We start from the raw sequence: 25,763 nt of genomic DNA, 5'->3' as shown, positions 1-25,763 counted from the left end.
ACAGTTAGGCCCAAAAGCAACAGTCTTCACAGGATGTGAAAAAGAGCAATTTGTTGAATTTTTTAAGACAATGGAAGGACCTGAAATACCATCCCCGTCACGTTCTGCAAACCTTCCCTCAACAGAGTCAGCACCTCGTACATGATCCAATGATAACAGAAGGCCTAAAATCCGGATTTAACACATCTAACACGGACGAAGTTCAATCGATTCATGGAGATTTCCTTGCACCTATTTTCTCCGCAAATCAACGTACGCCAGTTCAACTATCCAATGCTGGTTCCCCCAACAAGATTATTCACAATTATTTGAATATTTGACCAATATAATGAAACCTCCAACTTCGACGAGTTGGGGTTGCGTCATCGTCGAGCACATCGGCACACACTAGAGGTGTCTGATAACAATCGCACGGGTACGTGTCCATTAGAGAGCAACTCTCACGAGAGTTCTGATTTTTATTTTATACCATCTTTAGTCTTAAGTTGTCATTTCAAATTTCAGAGGCCAATTACTGCAATTAACTCAGTTATTATCAAAAAAATACACATAAAACAGACTTATCGGAGATCGAAATCGTTTTCGTACTACGAAACGCGTTCGTATTGTGAGTCGCTCACAAACTCAGAAAAACCAGGTAAAAACGCTGGCTTGACGGGCTGATTTTGAAATTATTTCTAGCGAGCGCCCTCTCAAGTCCACCCAGAAAGTCGCGTGTGGTAAACCCACTAGAGTCAACAAATAAGAAAATCCGTAAACTTGAGGAAAAGGAATCGAGTCTGACGAAAGCGCTTGAAAATGTACATCACTATAATTCGCGCACCTTGGTATACCGCACGTCACCTGACTGGATCCCCGATCAAAAACTATCGCTAAATGGCTTGAAAAAATTGACCAGATGGCCGAGATAAATAAGTGGAGTGAAAAGGTTACTATAAAAAATATACAGAACCGACTCACTGGCGTCGCGACGAAGACATGGTATGATTACTTAACGTCATACAATTACACACCATGATTTCGCACACTTGTTGAGAGAAATGCTCAACAGAAAAAAAGGACATGAATCTTGGGCGAAATATTATTTTGATAAACTTGGACTGACGAGGGCTTACGAGATCAGCGAACGGAACGTCGTGTCGTGCCGAATTGACGGCATTGATGATGACGTTATCCAAAGGGGTGCCGCGCGGGCCACTATCAGTCGCCCAAAGAATTATATGCGGAGTTTTTGACGACCTTTCCTTCTGCCATCAAACCAGATAAGCCACACAACACCAAACTACGTTTAGGTACAAGGCCTAAATCTATTCGGTGGGGAGAATCTAGAAAGAGGGGCTCTCCATATGATGCTAAGGGTCAATATGGTAAGCCAGAATACAAGAGGAGGTGCTCAGAAATGGGGTATGTGGCAAATAAATGTTCAAAACCTAGAAAACAATGTGCAAACTGCAAACTTTTGGGACACATGGTCCTGGAGTGTAAGAAGACACTCACTAATCAAGTAATTTTGTAGTTAATAATCAAAATGTAAGGGGTACACACGACTATTATTTTATTTACTGCGAGATAAATGGGCATCGGGTACGTGCGTATGTAAAACGTTGACGTCATTTATATGGATATGAGTAAAGCGTTCGACAAAGTTGATCACCGTATTCTCATACATTGTTTAGATAAGTTCGGTTTTAGTCCTAATTTATTAAAATTATTTGACTCTATGTTACGTGGTAGGCATCAGTTTGTGGAATATTGTGATTTTCGATCTTGTCTGTACGCCGCTTCATCTGGTGTTACACAGGGATCTAATCTAGGTCCTTTACTTTTTAATATATTCATTAATGGAATTTTCGACGTCTTAGATCCTTCTTGCAAAGCCTACTTATATGCCGACGATCTAAAGATTGCAAAGATTATTAACACGCCCGAAGACTGCTTTATTCTACAAAATACTTTAAACAGAATCGTTGCCTGGTGTGTACAAAATAGACTTATGGTAAATAAAATAAAATGCTACACAATCAGTTTCTATCATAAGCTTAGCACAATATTATTTCATTACTCCATCGACAATCTAGTACTTAACAGATACACTGAAATACGCGACCTAGGTATAACACTCGACTCATCACTTTCTTTTATTCCGCATGTTTCCAATATCTGCAATGAAGCCATGAAATTACTGGGTTTTATTGTTCGCAACACTAAAAGTTTTACAAATGCAGATAGTTTGATCTGCCTTTACCAATCTTTGGTTCGGAGTAAATCAGAGTACTGTTCGAAAGTTTGGAATCCTTGTTATGCCGTTCATATCGATAAACTTGAACGTGTTCAAAGGCGATTTTGTAAATATCTCTATTTCGTTAAATTTGGTTCTTACCCAACTCAAGGATTTCCGCAATTTGATCTTTTGCGCATGACCAAGCTTACATCTCTCGTCAGTAAGCGTAACTTCAAAGATGTCTTATTTATCTATAAATTGTTCCATGGTTTTGTTGATTGCATGTCATTATTGTCACAGTTAAATATAAATGTACCTCGCATATCTTCACGACATTGTATCACTTTTCGTTGTCATAACTTTAAGAGCAATATTTATAAAAATTCAAGACAACTGCCAGTTCGACTTAACGACGTTTGACTGTAATAGTTATACGCGAACTAAATGACCGTTGTTATTGTGTTAATAAATCAAGCGTTTTTATAGTGGCATTGTTCAGTTTACAGCCTGTTTCGTTGGTTGTGGCAGTTTTTTTTTTTAGTTCTCAGTTTGATAACCCGTTGTTTAACTTTTTAAGTGAACACGTGCTAAATCTTGTGGTGCTAAAACTTCTGTGAAAACTTTATTAATTATAGCTATTATTGTTTTTTAAATTAAGTGTTCATTTCATACTATATACGGAGTGGTAACTTTATTTTATAATATTATACTGAGTTATTTTTTTTTTAATTATAGTAGTTATTCGTGAATATGGAATATTTAAGTTATTTAGAGGTATTTGTATATTTAGAAGCGACGCCGGCTTCACGAAATGTTTCTGAGGGCCAAGAAGTATTAAATGACAACCATATAATTCGAATTGGATTAAAAAGTAAGCAGCCAAACAAAGTGATGATATATGCACTTTGTTTACAAAGTAGTAGCCCACGAAATTGAAGGAAGTGTGGAAATTCAAGGGGATGTTGCAACAGTGACAGGATTTAACTGTAGTTGCAAAGCTGGCCTTTCCCAGGACTGCAAACTTGTAGCAGCTGTATTGTTACATTGCACAAGGTTGTATTGCGTTCTAAATTACCTACATGCATATCAAGCACAAGCACTTTTATTTTTGTTTTTTTTCTGCTGTTGTTTTTCTTTTGCAGATCAAATATCATGAACTTCGAACTTTTTTTTTGTACAGTGTTACTGGAAAAAGGAAAAAGTAAACATCCTAAAAGCAGTATGAACCAGCACCAATTACTCAAACCTCCAACATATTTAAAACTGCGTCAGAATGGTGCGATAAAAGCAACAAATGTATATTGGATGTACCGCCCTCACATGGGAAAAGAATCATCATATTACACGCGGGATCCGAAAATGGCTGGGTAGGTGATGCGCTGTTCTTATCTGCTATAAATATGAAACAGGCAATCGTCGATTACCACGAAAATATGACTGCCGATATACATATTTGGAAATTGGTTAAAAAAACAAACTTTTACCAAAATTGTCACCAAATTCATTGATTGTATTAGATAACGCTTCATACCATTCAGCACAGAAGCGAAAAATCCCAAATACTTCTTCAAATAAAGACGAAATAAAAAACTTTCTAATGGAAAATGATTTGTACTACGAAGAATCTTACACAAAAAACCTTGAGGTATTAAAAACCAAAGATCATAATAAAAGATTCAAATTTGACTGCATAGCTGAAGAACAAGGGCACAGGATATTACGACTACCTCTATATCATTGTGTTTTTAACCCGACAGAGTTAATTTAGTCGGAACTAAAAGCTCACATAAGGCGAAACAATACTGCACCGAAATTGTCTGCAAATACAATAAATATTATGAAGGAAGAGGTTTTCAAAATAACACCGGCTACTTGGTCTCTTGAGCTCTTATTGGATTTATTTCTCATAGCTTTTTTTTTTCAAATATAAGTTTTTTAAATCCGTCACTCTTCCCGCTCCGCAGTGCACCAATTCGTATGAACGAACGCCTCCCGCCAGTTTTCAAAACACAATGTTGGGTCCCACTTTTCTAGACGATCACAGCCAAGACCAAATTTCAAATTTTAGCGGGCCTTTTCAAATTTTGTTCAATGCCAAATAAAATGCGGGAGGTTTGGGTTATTACAGAATTGGTGCCGCGTGCCCAGCATGCAATGTCGACGCACTGCCCTGGAAGAGTGTATTTTGTGTTGCATGTGTACTTATTTATATTTTGTTTTCACAGCCAGCTAGAAGTGTACTTGTGTGAAGAAAATGGTCGGAAAGAAGAGACAGGTAATTAATACCAGTGGCGACAACTCAGCGAAGACCAGCGAAGCCAAAGACGACGCGTAGGAGGCGGCCTGACGTCGAGCGACCATCCAGCTCTCGACGAAGGGTCCAGAGGACCGTGGACCCCGTCCACGAGGAACCAACAACGAGCCGGGACGAGCAACTGCAGGCCGTGTCCCGTCCGGAGCAGATGGACTGGAAAAGCATTGCACTCCACTTGCTGGGGCAGAGTCGGCAACCGGAGAAGACTCCAGCACCGGCACCAGCTGCACCGCTGCCTCGTCCGTTTTATTCAGGGGGGACCCTTGAAAACCCCAACAAATTTTTGGAAGATTTCGAGGCGTTTTACCTGAGGACACGGAGGAGAAGTTCTAGCAAACTCGAGGAAGTCCGTCTGTGTTTCAGGTAAGGCGCAGAGTCCTGGTACGATATCAATAAGTCCGACTGGGACACCTTTGAGGACTTTCGGGTGGAGTTCTTGGGGAACTTCTGGACGACTACGCACCGGGAGGACCGGTACAAGGAGATCACGTCGGACCACTTTGACCCAAGCCAGGACGTTAGCATGGTCGACTTCTTCTTGGGACGGCTGAGTATCGCGCGGTCACTGATACTACCGCGAGAGGAGTCAAATATAATGTCAGACCTAATGAGACTTTTTCCAGGCGAGATCCAAAGGGCTTGGAACGCTGTTCCCCGCACAATGAGAACTAAAGCAACCCAACAATTCTTAATTGACATGCAGGCCACGAGAGATCTCGAGCCCTGTGGAAGATCGGTCATCCGACCAAAGCGTGCACCGGGAGCTCCGGCGTCTCAACGCCGCGAGGCCCGGGACACCCAATTTCCTGCCCCCACTGTTTCGCCTTTGATGGCATTCAACCCTTTTTCTATTCCCCCACCAAACGTTTCGGGAAATGCCGACCGGACATGTTAGTGAGGCAAGCATGTCCGTCCACCAGCTCCAAGCCCTCGAATTTTCCATTAATTAAATTCGTACCCGCAGGGTACATTCCGCCCGAGCCCATTAACACCCAATCTTGGGGTCGTGGTGGCACCTTCTGCCCCTCTCTCTCTCTTCGGAGATTGAAGGGAAGGTATCCTCGTGGGTTTTCTCAGGTCTGTCGGATGGGGTGGAAAAGGCTTTTGGGAGGCCTAGGTTCCAATCAGGAAGGGATTTCAACACCACTCTGTGTGAAATTTCACCCCGTAATCTCCATCCTGGAGCGCACGAAAATTGTGGGGGATGTTTTCGAGCATAGCATCTCCACGCTTCAGCAACGCCCTTCAAATCCCCCACCAGATTTCGGAAGCTGCTCTCTTCTGCCCCACATTTCCATCTCAATTTTTGGTAGGGAACTTCTGGCTATGCTCGATTCGGGAAGCGAGGTGACTTGCATGAACGAGGAGGAATTTTCCGCACTTTCGAGTGGGCGCAGAATCGCGTTTCTTCCACCTTCATCCGAGGCGCCACGGGTCATCAAAGCCACCGGATCAAAACGCAGGCATGGTTGCAATTTTCAATTGGTAGCAATTTTCTCTCTTCTGCTGTGTTTTTAGTTGTGAAGAACCTAGTTCGGCCAGTAATTCTGGGAATGGATTGGTTGAATAGCGCCAATGCTTCCCTGCATTTTCAAAGTGGCCAACTTCGGATCCATTCGGGCGGCCCCCACAGAACTTCCCGTTTCATGTGGATTCCGCCATGTCCGATTCAGAACCCACTGTGAACGTTTGCCACAGCTTCACCACAACGAATTCCGGTCCCCCGAATTTAGGCCGAACCATCACCCCATTTTTTGTTCTTGAAGAAAAGGTCCGCTCCATCGCTTCTTTGGACCCCTCACAACAACGCCTTCTCCTGACAATGTTTTCACGACACCAGACCGTTTTTAATGAACTTCCCGGTCGCAGCGATAAATACGTGCACGTCATCCAAATGCACGACACCACCCCTTTTGTCAGGAAAGCGTATCCAATCGCCTTCAGCCTGCGACCCGAAGTTGAAAAGGTCATCAATCAGATGCTTGAGTTGGGGGTAATCAAACGCGAGGCATCACCGTTCGCGAGCCCCATGACTGTTGTTCGTAAGAAAGATGGTTCTGTGAGAATTTGTTTGGATGCCCGTTGGGCAAATAAGCAGATGGTAACAGATTGCGAAGCGCCCCGCCCTCCTGAAGATCTTCTCCAGTCATTCCAGTCCATCAGGTTCATGTCCACGATTGACTTGAGAGCTTCGTATTGGCAAATCCCGCTGTGTCCCGAGAGTACCCAGTACACCGCCTTTCTTTTCAACGGTCAATCGTACACTTGTCAAGTTTTGCCCTTCGGCCTTAAAACAGCCGTAGGTTCCTTCAGCCGTGCCATGGACATCATTCTGGGCCCCGAAGTTCGCCAGTTCACTGTCAATTATATTGACGATCTGTTGATTGTTTCCGATTCCTTCGACCAACACTTGCTTCATCTTGACATGGTTTTAACCCGACTGCGTGACGCCAAGTTGACCATCAACCAGTGGCGGCTGGTGTATAGGAGCACGTGAGCACGTGAACCCCCAGTACCAAAAACTCATAAAATTTTAGAAAAATTAATTGAAATATTTTTATTTATAAACAATAACATAAAAACTCATTATGGTGGTTATTCTGTTTTCCAGCTTTAAAAAATCCGGCAGCGGTAAGTCATTTTCTTGGTTTTTACCCTAGCCGGAGCACGTAGTGGATTGTGCGATCGAATTCAGCAATTTGCAGACGGACGCGGAAGACAAGAGGTGCGGGAATGTTAAGAACTGTAAAGGACTCAAGGCGTGCGACATTTGGTCACGTGGTATTTCCTTGCATTTCAGTGCAATAGCACTTGGGAAAACAAAGAAATGTATGATCAAATTTCATAGTCAGCGTCCTGTCGTTGTGTTTATCGTCCCACTGAAATTGTCCTAGTGGAAATTGGCCAGTTGGAAATTGTTAAAAATGGAAAGCAGTTCTCGTAATATAGACAATGACAATTACAACGTCGAGTACTTAAAAAAAGTCGTGTGGTCAAATTTAACCTTAGAGAACAAAATTGCCATTAAAACAAAAGGCCGACCAACACCACAAATTGAAATAACCCAAGTGACTAAAACTAGTTCTCGCGTTTTTAAACGAGTGTTTAAAAATGACATTTACGATAAAACTGAGTGGATTTGCGGGTGTAATGTGAAAAATCGTTTATTCTGTTTTCCTTGCTTAATTTTTGAGCGAAATCATACTAAAGCAGATCAGGGTTGGGTAAAAAACGGAATAGCAGATTTGTCACATCTATCACAAAAAATTAAAAAACATGAACATTCGGAACTACATCTCAGATGTAAATTGGAATTGAAATTATTGGGTAAACACGATATTCGACAGCAACTGGACAGTGCGTATAGAAAAAACATTGAAAATCACAACGCTCAAGTAAAAAAAAATCGATACGTTTTATCCAAAATTATTGACTGCATAAAATTTTGTGGAGCATTTGAACTGGCACTTCGCGGGCACAACGAAACGGAAGATTCATTAAATCCTGATGTCTTCAAAGGACTAGTCAATTTTAGCAGCGAACTGGATCAAGTTCTGAAAGACCACCTTCAAACTGCCAGTTTTTAAAGGGACTTCCAAAACCATCCAGAATGAGTTATTGCAGTGCATGTTTGAAGTTCTTCAAGAGCACATTAAAGCGAAATCTGTTCGGCTAACTTTGTCTCTGTTATTTCTGATGAAACCACCGACGTGTCATCAATGTTCCAGATGATGGTAGTATTTAGGTATTTACTGCCGGATGGTAGCCCAGTGGAACGTTTCTGGACGTTTATTAGTCCGGAAAATCAAGTTGCATCAAGTTTAGCTAACAATCTAAAAACAATATTAGAACAAGTGATAGACAAAAAAGAAAAACTGATTTCTCAGAGCTACGATGGAGCTAGTGTAATGAGTGGTCGTTATTCCGGAGTTCAACATTTGATTAGAATGGATTATGAACACGCGTATTACGTTCATTGTTACGCTCACCAATTAAACTTAATTTTAGCGCAATCTACAAGTCAAATTCAGCCAGTACGAATATTCTTTTCTAATTTAAGTGACATTACAAATTTTTTTCACATCATCCACAGCGGGTGACGGACTTAGATGATATTGTTAAACAAAGAGTTCCACGCGCTTGAAATACAAGATTGAACTTTAAAAGTAAGAGTGTTAACACCGTGTATAAAAACAGAGATCTTCTGATAGAATGTATGGAAAAACTGGCTACAATTTCTAAACAAACTAATACAATAAACCAAGCTACAGCGATATCAAGAATGTTACAAGACTCCACTTTTATTTTTTGGTTAGCAGTTTTTCACAAAATAATGCCACAGCGAACATATTATACAACCAGTTACAAAAGACCAAAACTGATTCAGTCGAAATTCAGCGAGCAATCCAAGTCTTTGAAGAATGTATACAAAAAGAAAGAAGTAACATTGATAACATTGAAATTGTGGAAGATTCTGTACCAAAACAAAGACGTCCAAATGAAGATTATCTTGCTACACGAAGAGCAGCTGCCAAAGTTTGTGATATAATAATTACTCAAGTGGGAGATAGATTTAAGTTTACCAATCATTTGATTGCATCTAAATTATTAATGTCAGAAAACTTTCTGCACTTTACCAAAAACTTTCCTTTGGCCTATCTCGAATCTACCATTGAATCATCCATTTTTAAACAAAGCTAGCTTGCAAACTGAATTAAAAATTATATATGACCGGCCTGATTTTAGAAGTATGTCTGGTGCTTTAGTTTTCCTCAAATTTATTATTGAAAATTCTCTTCAAGACGTTTTTACACAGACATACATTTTGTTACAAATTTTAATAACAATGCCGATGACCACAGCAGAAGCCGAGAGATGTTTCTCGACGTTAAAGCGCATCAAAACTTTTCTACGAAGTAGGTACCTTCAATCTGTACAACTTCGAGGTTTAGATAAAAATTTGGAAAATGTGAACATTACGGCACCCGAGCCACCGGCGATATGCTCAACTGAAACAAATGACAACAAGCGTCACAAAAATGTTTCTGCGACCGACACTAAAAACAAAGAAGAAATAAGTTGTACCAGCAAAGTGCAAGATACAGTTCAGCATAATAAAATGGAGAGTATTCTAACACAGTCATTCGAAGAAAACTTATTCTGGCCGAAAACTCCAGAAAGGAAAAACAAAAGAAATGTGGAACGAATGCCTTACGTTTTAACTTCAACTGGTTGGAAAAACTTAAAAGATAAGAAGGAACAAGAAAAGCAATCTAAAATAGAAGAAAAAAACAACAGGAAACGTGCTAGAGAACTTAAAAAAGCACTTAAAGATGATGTTCAAAACAAGAAGAAAAACAAACTAGAAACAAAAGTAAAAAAAACAAGTGCAAAAACTAAACAACCGCGAAAAAAACAGAACATTGAAACAAATATTTCTGACAGGCAAGAAAAAATCATCGTAGAAACAAAAACAATCAACGAAGAGAAGAAGTTTGAAAAACCCAAAGTTAACATCATATCATGCGTTTCAATTCCGCAGCAAATTAATCTTGTCGAAATATCTCCAGTTGAGCGATGCAAAAAGCACCTGTTTTTAGAGTCAAAAACCTCAATTTTGAAACGATTAAATTCTGGGATGTGTTTCGTATGTGCTGATAAAATCAGCGTTTATAGAGATGGTGTCAAATGTAAAACTTGTACGAGAACGTTTCATGTAAACTGCTTAAAGAAAAAAGATCCAGGTCTAGATTTAATGTTGGACTATTTGTGTAACACTTGTTTAAATAAAAAGCAATAAATTATTCGTATTATTTTTCCAAATTACGTAATTAGTGATTTTATGTGTGCCTACAGTGTCATTATTTCTGATATGTTTTCAAAATACGGTGCCAATAACTGTAGTAATCTGGCCAATAACCGTACATATTCAAAGATTTATGTTCACAAATAAAAATAGTGTGAATTGCTCAAAGTATGACAAAACGGCTATATGCGTTTCAAAGAAGCAAGTTTCAGCTACTTGTTAATACCTATAAGTTCTAAGAAATTTGTTCGTATTAAAAAATATGGCTAATAATTCACCCACAAATCCTTAAAGGGCCAATAACTGTACCGCTTACCCTATTTGTATTACACAAAAACCCAAAAATTCACGATGTAGCTTGGACAACAAGGTATCCGGCAATACATAATCGCAAAACATTAAATCAATGGCTTATTTTTAGAATGGAACCAAAGTTAAAAGAGCCCTTATTGGTGCCAATAACTAGGTAGTTTACCCTATATTATTTGCAACTAAAGCCTTTAATGGCCAATCATACCTTGTACTTACCCTGTTGTGGAGAATCCGTTTTTCAATCGCCAAATTTTGTTTACGAACTGAATCACTTACCTTTGTCCAACGATCCATCCCTTTATTTCGAACGCCTACCTCTTCGACTTCGATGAGGCATTGAATTAAACTACGCATTGTTTTTGCGGCTAGAACTAGGAACTGTCACAAAACAACGAACTGTTTTAAAAATACAACCCGAACAAACACACAAAATACGAACAATTCACTACAGTCAAAAATTTATCACATTAAAATAATGGTAGATAATCGAAAAATATATATTGCCACCGTCTTGGCCCAAACTTTACCGACAAACACTTGCACACATTTTCTGCCATGCCAGTTCGTAACTGTTTTAATGGACGCCACGCGAAAACGAAACTACTACGACGCACCACATGGTTTTCAAATGCGCGCAAGCGCAATGGCACATACCGTACGATCGAGAACCTTTTGAGTTACAGTTGGCCACAATAAACTTCAAACGATTAGCATCATTAATCTGGAAGTTAAATTGTCTCACATATCTAAGACTACTATATTTCTAATGCAGAGATCGCATAGAGTGGTTGTTCACATTCAAAAAGTGAGAGACATAAGTGAGGGAAGTTTCTGCTTTCTGTCTCTATGACAACCAATTGTTTTGCACATGAACTGTTGATGTGATGTCGTCCCACTGTATAGTACGGTTACCGAAGCTCTGGAGTTGTAAAAGTGCGTGATCTTCACGTAATTTTTCAGAGCTGCAATACTACTGGTCAAGGGATGTTTGCCGAGAACCTGCACTCGGTCGGATTAGTTAGTCATCACGCGAGGGGCACGTGATCATTATAGAGCTTGGGTAACCGTACTATAGCTCACGAGTACACGAAAATTGTATTTCAAATTCATTGAAAACGAAAAAATCTGACGGCAAAATAGACAATGCACAAAAGTGGTTACATCAGTCGATAATGTGCAGCTGGTTTCAAAAAAAGCGGGGAAAATGACAGTGACATGAACGTCATATTCCCATTGCTTTTCATTGATCTATGAGAACCTGACTTGCTCATCTTTTCCCGTTTTTTGTGAAACCAGTTGTCCATAACGTTTAAACTGATTTGATAAGTGTTGATTTCAGAATCTTTTGATATCCATAATATACATTTTCCTCAGACGTTATCCGTGATTAGTTGAATAAAATACATATAATCTGAAAAATTTAATGATGATCAGTTTAAATTTAGTGTCAATAATAATTTACACAAAATTTCATACTTCAATTTTGTGCAAACGTTGGGCAGCTGTTAAAGGTTTTTTAATAAATAGATTTTTTTGTTCTAGAAAGCTTTTTGTTTGTTTTTACAAACATTTAACAGTTTTAATTTAATAGCCAGTTAAAATATACTTTTCTGCGTAAATTAGCAGGTATTTGTTATTTTGAGAGAGTCAAGATTTCTTTAAAAATCTAAAAAAAAATTAAAATTGCAGTAGTGCCATCTTTTGGTTTAAATTTGAACGCTTCAACATGCCGTCATAACCTTAAAATTTTGAATACAAATTAGAACGAACAATTTTGTTGATACATACGTTTTATGGTACGGTAAAGAAATTTATAAAAAATAAGTTTATTTGATTAATGTGTATAATGTTCTAAAATTTCAAAATTTCTGCTCTTCCTAACAAAATCTAACATCAGTCGCATCAGACATCTGAAAGACGTAATTAAAAAAATATTTGAAATAAAAAAAACACGTCTCATGTTTTAATACAAAAGAAGTATGTGTTTTAAAACAATTAAACAAACCATTTTTATTCACTAAGATCTCTAGCACCTGTGCTTCAAAGCAATCAAAGCGCAAAACAAGACCGAGTTAGTATTGAAATCACTTGCTTCATTTACTTTGTAGATTATTCTGATTTGGTCAAAAGTTTCCGGTTATTAATACCGAATAAATCAACGTAATTATTTAAAAGTTCAAACACAACAGTCCAAAAAGAAGAGATAAGTGATAAGAAATAAGAAATACAAATTTTCCGCACGTACAAATGGGTGTAACAACGCTTAATACTGAAATAGGGAAAAGAAATACAAGAAAACATATTTATTTTCTTATCGCTTATTCTTTATTTCGTATTTCTTGCATTGTGTTTGGGCATTTAGTCCGATAAATAAGATGTACACGTATGTCAGCACTATTCTAGTGCTAAGTAGTATAAACGGTAAACGTTATTAAAACTTATTGCATATCGTCAACTACATATAAAGCGGATCCAGACTGTCGACGCACACTAATGTGGTCTGTATCTCAGTCTGATTTGCGTAAGGAATAAACACGCTTAAAATTATGTAATGTCATTATTAAACCAACACTGTCAACTAGACGATATGTGCCATATAGCTTACTGTAAGTAAAAAAGTTTTCGGTCACTCGATATTTGTATCCAAATATCTGAAACATGAACGATCTGAAACTACATAGGTACTGGGATTTGAAATAAAAAAAAAATAACCAAAAATGGAAGAAAATTATTTTATTCGAGCAATAACAGTAATTATATTGAAGGTTTAGCAATCACAGAATGTTGAATGGATTTGATTTATTTATTAAATCATTATTTATCTATACTTGTCGAATCTATGTGACTGTATGATAGTGCTTGTAGTTTGATTATAAGCTACTAATAAGATATGAATTTATTTTATCGATTATTCTGATCACAGTTTATGTAATTTCCAGAAAATCCGTATAAAAAATATAATAATTCATGTTATACTGATTATCCCTCTAAAGCGTTCATAGCATCACCACAAAAAATTTTAAACGAATAGTTGATGTGACGGTATTATTCAAAATTTTTTCAGATCTTAGTAGATATCTAAAGGTTTTAAAAATTGCTAAATAAAAAAACATGAATGCTTTTTAAATATTTTTTTAAATTAGTTTTATAAACAGAATATTTTTATCAAAATGATTTATTTACTTAACCCAAAAACTCACACATTTCATGCTTTAACAACTGCTGTGATTTTTCTTTATCTAGCTGCACCCATATTTTATCAACCTTACTATATCTTATCACCCCTTTTATAAAATTACAAGGATATAATTGTTTTTAAATGAGTAGTTAGTTTTTATAAAACAGATGGTAACACCACGATAAGGAATTATTGTGTAAACGACTTTTCTACAGTGTGTAACACATACATCATTTATCATGTTTACAATATATTTCTATGTATGTTTAATGTATGTGATAAATTATACAGAATCTGCAAAAATTCTTGGTGCTGTGTTTACACCCTCATATAGTCATCAACTGGCATTCCAACCCATATGGAAAGAACTTGCTTTAAGAGGTCATGAAGTTACCGTGTTAACAACAAACCCTGTACACGATCGTTCATTAAAAAATCTAAAAGAAATTGACTTAAGTATGTCATATGACGTGATGAAGTCCTACCAAGCTGACAATTTATTGTCGGTAACAAACGAAAGTATCGTCATACGGTACAGAAAATATATGGATGCGTTACACGAAGTAGCAGATAGACAACTATCTCACCCACAAGTGCAAGATCTGATTGTGAACAAGAGAAATCATTTTGATTTATTGATGGTAGAAGCTATTTATCCTACTCAAATGGCTCTCTCATGGTGGTTTCAAATTCCTTTCATAGGGATGATATCGCTAGATGCCCCATCTAGAATTCACGCAGCTGTTGGTAATCCAGTACATCCAGTTTTGTATCCCGACTACGACCTTCCATTTGACAAAAACTTAACGTTTTGGGAACGACTTATTAGTACGATATTTCAGTGCTTCATGATGTGGTACACGGAGTACAGACTCCATCCAAGAGAAGAAGCAACAATCAGAAAGCATTTTGGAAACAACACACCGTCGATTAACGAAATACAAAAGAATATGAGCATGTTATTTATTAACGTTAATCCTATATTTCATAACATCAGACCGATGGTACCAGCCACTGTGCAAATAGGTGGAGGTTTACATTTAAATGATCCCAAACCTCTTCCTGAAGATATTCAAGAATTCTTAGATAGCTCTCACAATGGATTCATATATTTTAGTTTAGGCACGAATGTTAAAAGTGCTGCACTTCAAAATGATACAAAGGAGACTTTAATAGAAACTCTGTCTGAGTTGCCATTTAACGTGTTATGGAAATTTGAGGATAAAAATATAATAACTAAATCCAATGTAAAGGTGACACCATGGGTACCACAGACGGCTGTTTTAGGTAATATATTTAATTTATAGAAAACAAAACGATCATATTACTTTTAGCGCAGAGAAATATTAAGTTATTTATCACGCAATGTGGCTTACAATCAATGGAAGAGGCGATTATGTACAACGTGCCCATGATAGGGTTGCCTTTTTATGGCGATCAAGGTAACAACGCTAAAGTTCTAGAAAGAAAAGGACTTGGTATTACTTTGGATCCCAAACATTTAAAAAACGATGAGCTTATAGCTGCTATTCAGACAGTTACCTCAGATCCGATGTAAGAATATAGCCGTTTTTTCTTCTTAAGCTCGACTAAATCTGTTACAGGTATAAACAAAATCTTAAGGAAACGGCCCAGTTATACAAAGACGAGGCAATGTCGGGCTTAGAAAAAGCAGTTTGGTGGACTGAATATGTAATACGCCATAAAGGAGCAAAGCATTTAAAATCTCCGGCTGTCGATGTACCTTTATATCAATACCTTCTTCTTGATGTTATTGGTTTCACTGTTGGTGTTATCCTTTTTGCTGGGTACCTCATCAAATTTTCTTTTACGTTACTTTTTGGACTTCTTAAATTTATTTACACAAGTATTTTTACGACAAAAAGTAAAACGAAAAAAGATTAAAACTATACGTTTTTGAAAAATCTTTTAATCAATAAAAATTATTTTGTCGATATAAATTGAATTTTTTTGTTCAGTCTACTCGTGATGTAAGTTGGATAATACAGATTTAGAATCACTTTAGCTTCTTTTATCATGTATTCAACATTTCGTAGAAAAGCCCTGAAAATTTCACACTTGTATTATACGAATTATCATTTACACTGGCTTACTTGAGATTTGTGCAGTTTTTGTGCTGTCCATTCTGCAGGCAATGAAGGATGGCAAGTGCAGCTTCGTAAAGTTTTGTCCCAATACCTCTAGAGTTATTGCCGCGACGAGCTTTCTCATTCTCTAACCACAGATGAAAATATTTAAACATATTTTCGGCGTCTCCTACAAAAAATTAACAAAGTCGTCTCAAACAATCTGTTTGCAGTTGCATACCGTGGTCAACATAGAAACTGTACAACCTATAATAGACTTCCTCAAAATCCTTATGATGTTTATACAAGATTTTTTCCCGGATTTTCAAACTTTTTATTAAAAGTTCCAGTTGGTTGGTGGAATCAGCTGCAACGAAAATTTCAAACTGACATCAACCCTGCATGAACTACACTCACTTTCCAAATATTTTTGAGCTTCATTGTTAATCTTCCTGAAAGGTTTCAAATCATACTTTTCACCACAATTAATGCAGAAACTTAGGCCGGTGTTATTAATTTCAGGAACCATTCCCTTACACTTTGGACACAAGTAGCTATCAAGCATGTCCTTGAAACGAATTGTCACATATGTCATTACTACTACTAAGAATTACTTACCAACTCGTGTGCTGGATCAGAACAAATGACGCATTTACATTCAAAATGGTAGAGTTTTCTACACGCATATTGTCGTTGTTCCCTGACCATACCCCTATAATCTATTCCGTAACAGTTGAAAATTTCTTCATTTTGAGGAATATCCTCTAATGCTTTAACAACTATAGTATCACAGATGAAACTAAAACAATTTATTGTATAAACTGTAACACATATACAAAAACTTATGTCCATAAAGATAATATCAATGTAATTTTGAACTCTAAAAGGTTCATTAATATTTACATTCTATTATCCGTATGTATTTTCGGTAAAATAATTACTTACTAATTCGTTACATTTGGCCTGCATGAATGATTCATAATGCTAACAGAAGGAAATATTCCACAAGCTATAGTTATAAGAACATCTGGAAACAATAAATCCGACGAAGAACAACTCCAATGTTCTATGGTACTTGAATTGCACGCAAGTTGAGCGATGTGTTTGGTTATAAGGCCACCAATATATTTGATCAAACTATCTAAATCTTTCTTAGGACAGTTTGACTGTTTCAAAAACCACGTGAAAAAATCCGTATACTTTTCCAAATACGAAATAACGATAGCAGCCATAACAATATAGGGTGCTACATTCTTATTCTTATAAATGTTAGACAATAGTCGGTTAAAATAACGATAGTTGTCTTCCTTGTCCCCAAAGCATTTCACGTCATCCTCAAAACTGCATTCCAAAGTGCGAAATCCCGATAAAGTACCTTGCAACATTGCTTTAAACGCGGGGAAAGCAATACCTAAGTCAAACCAAATATTAGCTTGCATTCCATAGCATTCCCAACGATGGCAGTTTTTCCATGATAAATCCCGGCAGTTTTCGTCGCAGTATACGCAAATTGTGCAATATTTACAAGGAACGCTACTTATTATATCTTTTAAACAATTGTAGCATTTAAACGAATAGAATTCTTTGTTTTCTTTGAAAACGGGTGCAAAAATAAATGCTTTTTCTACAAAAAGTATATCTCCTCTTCGTATGTTGGTGCTAGCAATGATATGCCGGCCACTATCTTTGTTATACCTAAAAATGAAGCAAGTTCCAAAAACAAGTCACACTAGTGTGCTGATAAATATACCTCATCTTTACTTTATTGGATGCATAAGTTAAACAATTGTTTTCTCCATCTGGAAATTCTGGAATTTCTGGAATATTATCTTGATAATTTTCCAAGTTGCTTGGACTGCTTTCTAGCTTTTCAATATGATTCAACCTCATTGTGAATTTTTCTACAAAAATGAATGAACCAAATGAATAAAGTCCTAGCAAGGTAAATAAAAAAATCAAGTTTTTTGACGTGACTTAACTAAACAGGAGCACCGGGGATAATTTCGTAACTGTTGACAGCACCAAAATACTATTATACAATTACTTGTTTAGAAAACAAAACTCCACATAACGGGTGATCAAAAAGTTTTCAGACTAGAGTTGCCAATGTAAATATTTGTCATGTCTTTGATTAAACTGTAAAAGTCATGCATAACCTTTTTTTATTGACATGAAAGGTTATGTATGACTTTTACAATTTAATCAAAGACATGACAAATATTTCCATGGCTAACTCTAATCTGAAAACTTTTTGATCACCCTTTATCTACAACATGTATTTATTTTGATACTGAAAAAACGCCAACTGTAAAAACACCCTGCTTCTAAAATTCACTCAGCATTGATATGGTTAAAAATGGGATAAATATGTAAACATGTTAACATTAAAGTGGCAGAGAAAACAGAAAAAGTAATTCGCATTTTTACAAATATCTGTAACAATTATGTTTGATTTATAAAAAACCTAATTTGCTTATGCAGCTTGCATTGACATTTGATGGCCTTGAGTTATAGAAACACAACAATAATCCACCAATGCCTGTAAATAGACAAAACAAAAGACCTTGGAGATAACAGGTAATTGCTTAAAAAACTTCTAACTCTTACTCATCGTAAAAAATGTTTTTATAAACTTGCAGTTGTTAACATTAATACTAATCACATGATAATTAGCCAGCCTTTCATGCTAGTTTCTTAAAACGAATTACTTAATAAACAATCAATATCATACCTTTGTCTGGAATATTTTCAGACTCCAGAAAATTGAACACTTCTGATATGCATTTATTTAATGATTCTCTCTCATTCAATTCAAAGTAACACTCAGCTTTCCTGATGTAAATTTTAGGTTTCAAATCGGTTGGATAATTGGTTTTAAAACATAATTCAATATCTTTTAAACAATTATGAAACTCTTTCATTTCAAATGAAACTGCTGATCGATTAGCTAAAGCCAGTCCGTATTCTTTACTATAAGGTGTGGCATAGCACAAACTTTTTGTGTAAAACTCCAGACTCTTCACCAAATCCTTCTTAGCATAAAATGCATTGCCTTCTCTTCGATGCAACGTTGACACAGCATTGTTTTTTACAACTTTCTTTTTGAACTGGTTTTCTAGCCATAACTTTATGGGAGTCCTAAAAATAATGAGGTTTAATGTTATTTTTCCGTTGAGTAATTGTTAAACCACATACAAATCTGTATCGTAAAATTTCGCAAACACTTCAAATACGTTGCCGTCGATCTTCTTAAATATTTCTGTGTAATTTGCAACTAGGCAATCCATTTTTTGGTTAGCAGGTTATCTTATTTGTACACACCTGGCACACCTAAATGTATAAATACGCGTAATGTTCGAATATTATCATAAAATTCACTCCTGTTTAACAGGAATATACTTTGTAAACACTAATCTCTTATTTAGGTTAAACGGCAGAAGCAGATCACATTTTTAACTCATCTTTAACACCCATCTCGCCACTTCGTCGTACAAAAGAACTACCCGTTGAGGACATGTGAACTATCTAGAGTGAGATAGCCTGCCACAGAATATCAAAATAGAAAATAACGAGAGCTATGAGCCAAATTAGACACAAATGTTATTATTTTGTTTTAAAGATGATTATACGTATATTTGTGTTTTGTATATGTAAATAATGACTTGTTTTACCTATACGGGCATTACCTGTTAATAAATAGGTGATATCTGATATATCTAAGTTTGTAATGAGAGACAAATGATATTTTTGTTTCCTTTCTGTATCCCACGGTGATTCTATCCCAAGCAATCGTCTTTAGCCAGAAAGTTGTAAGGATCCAATTCGAATTTTTAAATTTCAAATGAATTTCGCGCGCGCAAGAAACAGTTGGTAAGAAGAAGAAAAGGAGGTTGGCAATCAACCACACCAAGAAAGAGAGGCATGCGCAAATGTTAGGGTGGTTTTGTCTCGTGTAAAATCGGGCACTTCCTTTTGATCGCTTGGAGAGAACAGACCACTTCTTTTCGAGCGCTTCGAGCAACAGGTTGTACTTTTAATTGTGAATTATTCTGTGCCTTTTGCTGTTGTGTTTTGTTTTTCCAGTGTTGATCTGTTCCATTGGAAAACGTGGCAGCCCCCGTTGAGCCATTGGGTGTTCCTGATTTCTCATCGTTCTTACGACGAGGTTTTTGCGTTCCTTTTGGCGGTAAGCCGTGTCGAAATCTTCGCATCTTTGGAGAGGTATGTTTTGAACACCTGTTTCGCGGCGAGTTTCAAGCCCCGACGATGCTTCTGACCTCGTGACACTTCGACGCGTGCGCTTTTTTTTCCACTAATCTCGTTTTTTTATCTTTCATTTAAAATCCATCGCAGTAGGGCTTTACAGGAAGTGATTTCTAGTTCGGGCCATGCTTTATTTAGCTATATTTGTGAAATCTGTATTTTGGATGGCGGCAAACGAGTTGTTATTTTCACCGTTCTTTGTTCAGGCAGCAGCCATTTTGAGGCGTCCATTTTCTTTCTTTTAAACGAGCACATGTTTTAACTGAATCTATTGAACAAATTAACAAACATTGTGGGTCATGGGGGGACGTGCCTTCTATTCCTTTTATTTAGCCCATCGTTTATACAACGCCACAGGATTCATCGTATTTTTGCATCGCATATTTTCGACGCCTATTATTTGGAATGACGAATTCGTCCAACGCCATTTTGCAACTGCAGCTTGTCTGCCATGTTTGTTTATGTGTTTTGTTTGGGGAAATGTATGTGTAATAATGGCTCACAATGCAGCTAAATAATTTCACGTTTGAATTTTAACCAATAACTTGACTGGACACTAATTAATATTAATCACATGTAAATCTGTTAACTTTACAATCTTTCACCTCATGCAATTTGTCTTTGTCTCACAATTTTAGCTACAGTAATTTTCTTTGCTGTATAATTTGAATTGAACGTAAATTTCCATGCTCTACAGTTTTGACCTAACATGATATTTTGTTTGCACAAGTTTATTTCACACCAGATCTTTGTTTTATAAATCTTTGCTAAGTTTTGATCATGTAAGTGTTTTGTTGATGAATGTTTCTCTCATATAAATTATCGGATGTCCAAATTTGATCTCAATTAAGAATTATTTGTTGTTGAATTTCCGTAAGAGTGTGTGGCGAATTTAAATGTTGTTGATTGCTCTTTGTTGAAACTTTAACATTTGTTCGGTTGTAATGTCATATTAGGGTTATAGAGTTTGAACATTTAAATAGAATTGAAGGTAAATAACACAATAACACGTAGTGTCGGCGATGGGCGCAGTTCCTAGTTGCGGTAGCGGAATGTGTCGCGCTCTCTGCACATATGTGCAGGCTTTGAACTAGATTTCAGTGGGAACGGTCTTGACGACGAGGTAGTAGTTGACCAGACTTCACCGCTAGTTTTAGGCCGAAACGGCCTGCTTGGACGGCATGCTCGTCATGGAGGGGTGCTGTCTGGCAGGCTTGGTGTAGATAGAATCACCGTCGCGGGGGAAACCAGCCCAGACCGGGAGCTCCAAACTTCGCTCACGCTACGACGCCCCCTCTGGGTATTTTGCTGTGCTCATAAATGAAATTGTTATATTTTGTTCTATGTTTGTTCGATCGCCACACTCTCATAATGATTCGGTTTCTGCCATCCAATTTACATATGTGTAGGTCTTGTGTTTGTTCGGTTTTCATATGTGTAGGTCTGTCAATTCGCGAGTGTTTTTCTTTCACATATCTTAAGGGTTTTGAAATGTAATAAAATGTCGTCCGGGAATAAAACCAAGGGGGTTTTTGCGCTGAGGGGTAAATCTTCGCAGCGTATTTCCCCCTGTGAGGGTGGTGCCGTTTCCCCCCCTCCAAAACAATTTCTGTTAATTATTTCTTGCGCTCTCGACAGTGTATGCACTTGTATGAAAGAACTTCTTCCCGCCATTTTTCAAAAGCAAAAAAAAAAAAACACAACGTAGGTTCTCATTTGTTAGACGATCACAGCCAAGGCCAAACTTTGAATTTTTAAATTTTTCGCGGGCCTTTCAAACTGTTTCAAGGTCAAAATTTTAAGGCGGGAAGTTTGGGTTATCACAAAGTTTTAGTGCGTTTACGACTTTGACTTCATAGCTTCATAATAAGCATTTTACACATTTTTAGTCGATCCTCAAAATTCAATAAATGCAAGCAATAACATGTTACATTACACAGATGGTTAGACCAAATATCATATTGAACTATTTTTTTGTTTACTCTTACAACAGGAGAGACCCAGACAAGCAGTTCTAGTGCAATCCACTGTGACACACTAGAGCTTATTTGAAATCAGAAGTACACAGCAATAAAAGAGCGCAGATACCAGTATTTGAAACACTATTTAGTGCGCATGAGCACTACTTTCACAGAATCAGCGGCGTCGAGAACGAACTTCCTTTACTTTTTGGACCTGTTTTGTACATTCTGGTGCTAACGCGTGCAACGTGCAAACCCCAACAACAACACTAATGGTCCGCCACTGACTCGTCCATACTATTCGCCCATCTTGGCGCTTTGCGCCATGGAAAAATAACTCTCATTGCGCATTCATCCCTCCCACTCGGTGTACTTCTGATTTCAGATAAACTCTAGCTATGTACAGTTCCATCACTTGAACAGCATCTAATAAAATTTTATTGGTATTTCAAAGTTAACCATGAAGGTTGGACCCACAATACCATAAATCACAAATTCAATGCAACCATGGATGTTTCTAGCCCACTATACACTGGCGGCACGCTCCTTTTATTGGCGTCATTATCCCCCTGCATTGTCCAACAATCCCTCAAAGTAACGGTTGTAAAATTTTACTAGGTCCTAATGTAGTGTAGGAACTGTACATAGATACGTGATCAAGATATTCAAATATCTTGTAGGTACTTCATTCAAATGTTTTTACTTTTACCCTCCGAAAATTTGTCACTGGTTAACGTAACATATAAGTAAAGCTGTGTTGTAGGAGAAAAATTAGTTCAAATTTCATCAAGACCCTCTTTTATTTTTACAGTTTTTAAATATTTCCAATTTTATACATCTTGTTAATCTGTTCATGTCAATAATTTGGCACATCAAACCATTCGTAAATTTTATCTTTAGTTTTGTCGAATTCATACTCCTTGCATTTTTTTCTTCTAGAATTATAAATGTAGTTCAGTAGAAGCATAACTAGAGCAAAATACTTACGGGATATAGGAGTATTTCTTACATGATACAATTGGATAGTCTAGACTATAGCACTGAGTTCCCAAGGCAGTAAAGTATAAATGTCCAACTTGCGTTGAAATTTGACTGTCTACCGACTTTAAGCACTTATGAAACTCTTCGTCACATTCGCAGTTTAATCTGTATCAATAACATGAGTTTTTTTAATGATGAAAACAAATAGCTACAATATATGTATACGAATCCGGAGTATTGTTATTTAGTTTTTCTTATTATTTTAAAAATTGTAATAATTTCACTCAACTCTTTTTAAACTTTACCTTGTGAAAAACGATGGATTGGTGAGGTTGTGCTTAGTTTGATAGCCTTCAATTATATCAGGACATAAATCATGATTTCGGCAACACTTGTCTGTGTCCCTAAATTCACCAAAATCATTTTCATCGTCTGCTATGTTTCCAGCTCCACACCACTTGGTACCTTATGGAAAAAAGTAAGGTAGAAGTCAAATTTACAAAGTTTTGACTACAAAATGTTACCGGGAAAAATCAGAAACCAATTAGGCATCCGTACTTGACCGGATCGACTTAACTCTTCATCTTCGATACTGTCAAAGTCAATGTTATTATCCCATACGATCTGAAATAATTCTGCACATTGCTGGTTCGCAAAGAAAAATAGAATTACAAGAAAATAAATCATGTTGTACCAAGTTTAATGGAAACTGCCACTGCTTAAGCTATAGTTTTTTTATATATATATTTTTGGAGATTATTTTGCATAATTTAATGTATCTTGTACTTTTGATTTGCTCAATCAGTTGATTACGACACATTGTGTAGAGAATGCATATCTGGATAGGTAGCTAATTTCAATAGATAATAAAACTATCTACATGTTTAAGTTTGAAACTGAATGTTTAATTTTATTTTGTTTTGATTTAAGGCAAGTTTCGTGTACCTTTGTTTTAAATTTACTTCAGTGATTATCTAATTACTCATGGTTTATTTATTGTTAAGTACTAAGTGTTTACATAAAATATTCTTTATCTTCCAATTGGATTATTAAATAGCTACATACATTATTAATGAAACAGTTTTCGTTGCATGTTGTTATCCATGTTGTGGATAAATAACAGCGAATGGCGTCAGTAATTATGATAATTATATCTCCTATTATTTATGATTATTATTTTTACTTCCGAAGCGTAAGCTGAGAATAAAGTATTGAGTCTATCCGACGAATGGCTACTTTCATGTTTTCTCGACGTTTCATGACTTTTAGCGGCTTTTGTCAGTGAGGAAACACGCTCAGTCTAGTTAAAAGTCAGTAATATATTTTTTTGGATGTAGATGAAAGAGTGATACCTACACGTAAAATGAATGATAGTTGATTTGTATAATCCAACTAGAGTAAAATATTCGAATAGAAAATCTACTTTGGATCAGTTATAAATATTAGGTGACTGGAATATTTTGTACTCAATATAACTGAGTAGTTCCCAAAATGTAGAGTAACATATATTTAGAGGTTTTTTTGTTGTGTCCAATTATGACTGATTGTAGTATAGTTAATAAGCTACAATATTGCAGAATCGGAAGTAATTTTCCTTATTGGTTATCTGCTTTTGAACAAACGTACCTATTTATCATAACAAAAATTTTACATTCAATTTATCTTCAGATTTGGACTTTGATTTAACGTTCACACATATCGAGGCTAGGGCGACCCGTGCGCTAGTTAAATCAAAAGAGTTTATGTCCACAAAATCTGAATCCAATTCAAGTCTGTACACATAGATATATATCTGAAGAAACATATATTTCCTAAGAAGAGTAAAACTAAATTTAAACAGCATAGGTACCTCTAAATCTATTTAACACCAAAATAATGTATATCACACACAGAGACGCACCCACACCAGAAGACATTTTAACTGGTTAAGACAAAAACAGTTGTTACGGAAAATTTTTGAAAGATTTAGACGAAGATTATGTCATTGACTAAGTTGAAAAACTCCAGTTTATATACAGAAACACGTTTTGGTTTGTCATTTAAATCAACTAATTAATACAAAAGGTTACAGAAAATGTATCATTAGGCAGAGGTCCAACAGTAAGAAACGACTATTGTGGATTTCGTGAAGAACAAGTTTTAATATCATCCTGATTAAACTGGCTTTCACAAAAAAAAAATAAAAACGCGTTGAAATCGGGACATTCGTTTGAGAATTACAGTACCATAGACAAAGGCTTCAAAGTTATCATACTACCTTTATATCACTTTGTACAGATTTGAATACCTACGTCGCTTTTAAATTATAAAATAAAGCAATACAATTACAAAATGTTTAAAAGTAATACTAATACTATACGTTTGTACTTGGTCCAAAAACGAAAACAATGCTTGGACGAGTTGCAAAATCTGCATCGCCTCTAAGATTGATTCAAGCAAAACCACTACTAAAATACAGGAAGAATAATCACGTCACAAATGACGCCAGTTAAACCCGGGCAGAAAAGGTCTGCCTTTCCCAAGTGACGAAGAAAAATAAAAGTATAAATCGAGAGTACAAAAAGAATTTTGGGACAACGAAGAATCGAAGCATTGTTTTCACTTGTACTTTTGCAGTAAGTGCAGGAGGTTTCACTAAGT

At 36.5% G+C, this 25,763-nt stretch overlaps 3 protein-coding genes across 3 annotated transcripts; 1 reads left to right on the top strand and 2 right to left on the bottom strand.

Moving 5' to 3' along the window:
* The first annotated feature begins 13,974 nt into the window (after window positions 1-13,974).
* On the top strand, window positions 13,975-15,792 carry LOC135135046 (UDP-glucosyltransferase 2-like). The gene is made up of 3 exons (XM_064063986.1): window positions 13,975-15,118; window positions 15,166-15,385; window positions 15,436-15,792. Exons 1-3 carry the CDS (start codon window positions 14,071-14,073, stop codon window positions 15,734-15,736), a joined length of 1,569 nt encoding a protein of 522 aa, XP_063920056.1. The 5' UTR covers window positions 13,975-14,070; the 3' UTR covers window positions 15,737-15,792.
* LOC135135045 (SET and MYND domain-containing protein 4-like) lies at window positions 15,746-19,421 on the bottom strand. The gene is made up of 9 exons (XM_064063985.1): window positions 19,114-19,421; window positions 18,650-19,056; window positions 17,669-17,819; window positions 16,864-17,613; window positions 16,537-16,717; window positions 16,336-16,486; window positions 16,160-16,285; window positions 15,946-16,108; window positions 15,746-15,895 (listed from the first exon to the last, which is right to left on the bottom strand). The coding sequence occupies exons 1-9, from the start codon at window positions 19,203-19,205 to the stop codon at window positions 15,775-15,777; spliced, it is 2,142 nt and encodes a 713-aa protein (XP_063920055.1). The 5' UTR covers window positions 19,206-19,421; the 3' UTR covers window positions 15,746-15,774.
* A 3,577-nt stretch (window positions 19,422-22,998) lies between these two features.
* Window positions 22,999-25,039, bottom strand: LOC135135587 (phospholipase A2-like). Its single transcript, XM_064064683.1, has 6 exons — window positions 25,024-25,039; window positions 24,775-24,980; window positions 23,648-23,747; window positions 23,429-23,588; window positions 23,130-23,288; window positions 22,999-23,077 (listed from the first exon to the last, which is right to left on the bottom strand). The coding sequence occupies exons 1-6, from the start codon at window positions 25,037-25,039 to the stop codon at window positions 22,999-23,001; spliced, it is 720 nt and encodes a 239-aa protein (XP_063920753.1).
* Between the last annotated feature and the right edge of the window lie 724 nt (window positions 25,040-25,763).

The sequence above is a fragment of the Zophobas morio genome, unplaced genomic scaffold (genome assembly GCF_036711695.1).
Source record: "Zophobas morio isolate AGI-343-1 ecotype UQ-CSIRO unplaced genomic scaffold, CSIRO_AGI_Zmor_V1 ptg000024l, whole genome shotgun sequence".
Lineage (NCBI taxonomy): Eukaryota > Metazoa > Arthropoda > Insecta > Coleoptera > Tenebrionidae > Zophobas > Zophobas morio.
The sequence above is the reverse complement of the archived record's forward strand: the minus strand, read 5'-3'. Positions and strand labels throughout refer to the sequence as shown.

Coding starts and splice junctions, on each gene's coding strand:
- LOC135135046 (XM_064063986.1), top strand. CDS start 14,071: ATGTTTACAATATATTTCTATGTATGTTTAATGTATGTGATAAATTAT. Junction 15,119..15,165: donor ACCACAGACGGCTGTTTTAG/GTAATATATTTA, acceptor TATTACTTTTAG/CGCAGAGAAATATTAAGTTA. Junction 15,386..15,435: donor ACAGTTACCTCAGATCCGAT/GTAAGAATATAG, acceptor AATCTGTTACAG/GTATAAACAAAATCTTAAGG.
- LOC135135045 (XM_064063985.1), bottom strand. CDS start 19,205: ATGGATTGCCTAGTTGCAAATTACACAGAAATATTTAAGAAGATCGAC. Junction 16,718..16,863: donor AGGCCAAATGTAACGAATTA/GTAAGTAATTAT, acceptor AAATTGTTTTAG/TTTCATCTGTGATACTATAG. Junction 15,896..15,945: donor AAAAACTGCACAAATCTCAA/GTAAGCCAGTGT, acceptor TGAAATTTTCAG/GGCTTTTCTACGAAATGTTG.
- LOC135135587 (XM_064064683.1), bottom strand. Junction 23,589..23,647: donor TTGGTTTCTGATTTTTCCCG/GTAACATTTTGT, acceptor TTTTTCCATAAG/GTACCAAGTGGTGTGGAGCT. Junction 23,078..23,129: donor AAGAAATACTCCTATATCCC/GTAAGTATTTTG, acceptor TTATAATTCTAG/AAGAAAAAAATGCAAGGAGT.